Source organism: Condylura cristata, unplaced genomic scaffold, assembly GCF_000260355.1.
Source record: "Condylura cristata isolate star-nosed mole 26May11 unplaced genomic scaffold, ConCri1.0 scaffold00006, whole genome shotgun sequence".
Lineage (NCBI taxonomy): Eukaryota > Metazoa > Chordata > Mammalia > Eulipotyphla > Talpidae > Condylura > Condylura cristata.
This window is the reverse complement of record NW_004567107.1, coordinates 705,361-705,961: the sequence shown is the minus strand read 5'-3', so window position 1 is coordinate 705,961 and position 601 is coordinate 705,361. Positions and strand designations below refer to the sequence as shown.

Here is a 601-nt window from a genome sequence, read left to right as displayed (position 1 = left end):
GCTGGCGCCACTTGGCTCCCCAGTATGCGGCCAGGCGGCTCTTTGAAAGCGCTGGTTACCCGACCCTTCGCCCCGAGGCTCGATATTCACTGTACAGACACTCACCGAAAACGCCAGTTTTTCCAAAAAGTGTGCGATCCCACTGAGATGCTTTGCCTCATGCCTTGATCCTGAGTTGATAAGAACTGGCAGCCCCCCAAAAAGACAGGCCAAGTCAGCATGGAGTGAACACCGCCCTCGGGCGGGGGACGCCCCAGCACCCCCGCGGAACAGATCTGGGTTTCCCAGACCGCCCCATGGGGCCGCTCTACGGAGGAGAGGGGGTCACCGCACTCACTTCCCACCGTGCAAAACTGCCCGAACTTATTCTGCGAGGCCACGCGCAGCCCGTTCTCCAGCGTGGTGACTCTGGTCTCAAACTTCTCCTGCCCGTCGACGGTAGCAGGGCAGGACGCGCCGGGCTTACCAGGAAGGAGCAGCTCTCCAGCCCCAACATGACGTGCGTGAGCTCGGGGAAGGGCGCGGGGCCCGGGCTGACGTTGGACATGTCTCTCTCCAGCTGCAACAGGCGAGGAGCGGCGTCCCGGACTCCCCCACTCCC

At 63.1% G+C, this 601-nt stretch overlaps 2 protein-coding genes across 2 annotated transcripts in view; one reads left to right on the top strand and one right to left on the bottom strand.

Moving 5' to 3' along the window:
* Positions 1-547, bottom strand: part of PMPCA (peptidase (mitochondrial processing) alpha) — a 4,402-nt gene extending 3,855 nt beyond the window's left edge. Inside the window, exons 1-3 of the mRNA XM_012721175.1 lie at positions 539-547; positions 338-461; positions 65-185 (exon numbers count right to left, since the gene is read on the bottom strand). Of these exons, the coding sequence (XP_012576629.1) occupies positions 65-185; positions 338-461; positions 539-547 (254 nt within the window). The remainder of the gene's footprint in view (positions 1-64; positions 186-337; positions 462-538) is intronic.
* Positions 546-601, top strand: part of LOC101620681 (snRNA-activating protein complex subunit 4) — a 10,413-nt gene continuing 10,357 nt past the window's right edge. Inside the window, exon 1 of the mRNA XM_012721174.1 lies at positions 546-578. Coding sequence (XP_012576628.1) covers positions 546-578 — 33 coding nt within the window. The remainder of the gene's footprint in view (positions 579-601) is intronic.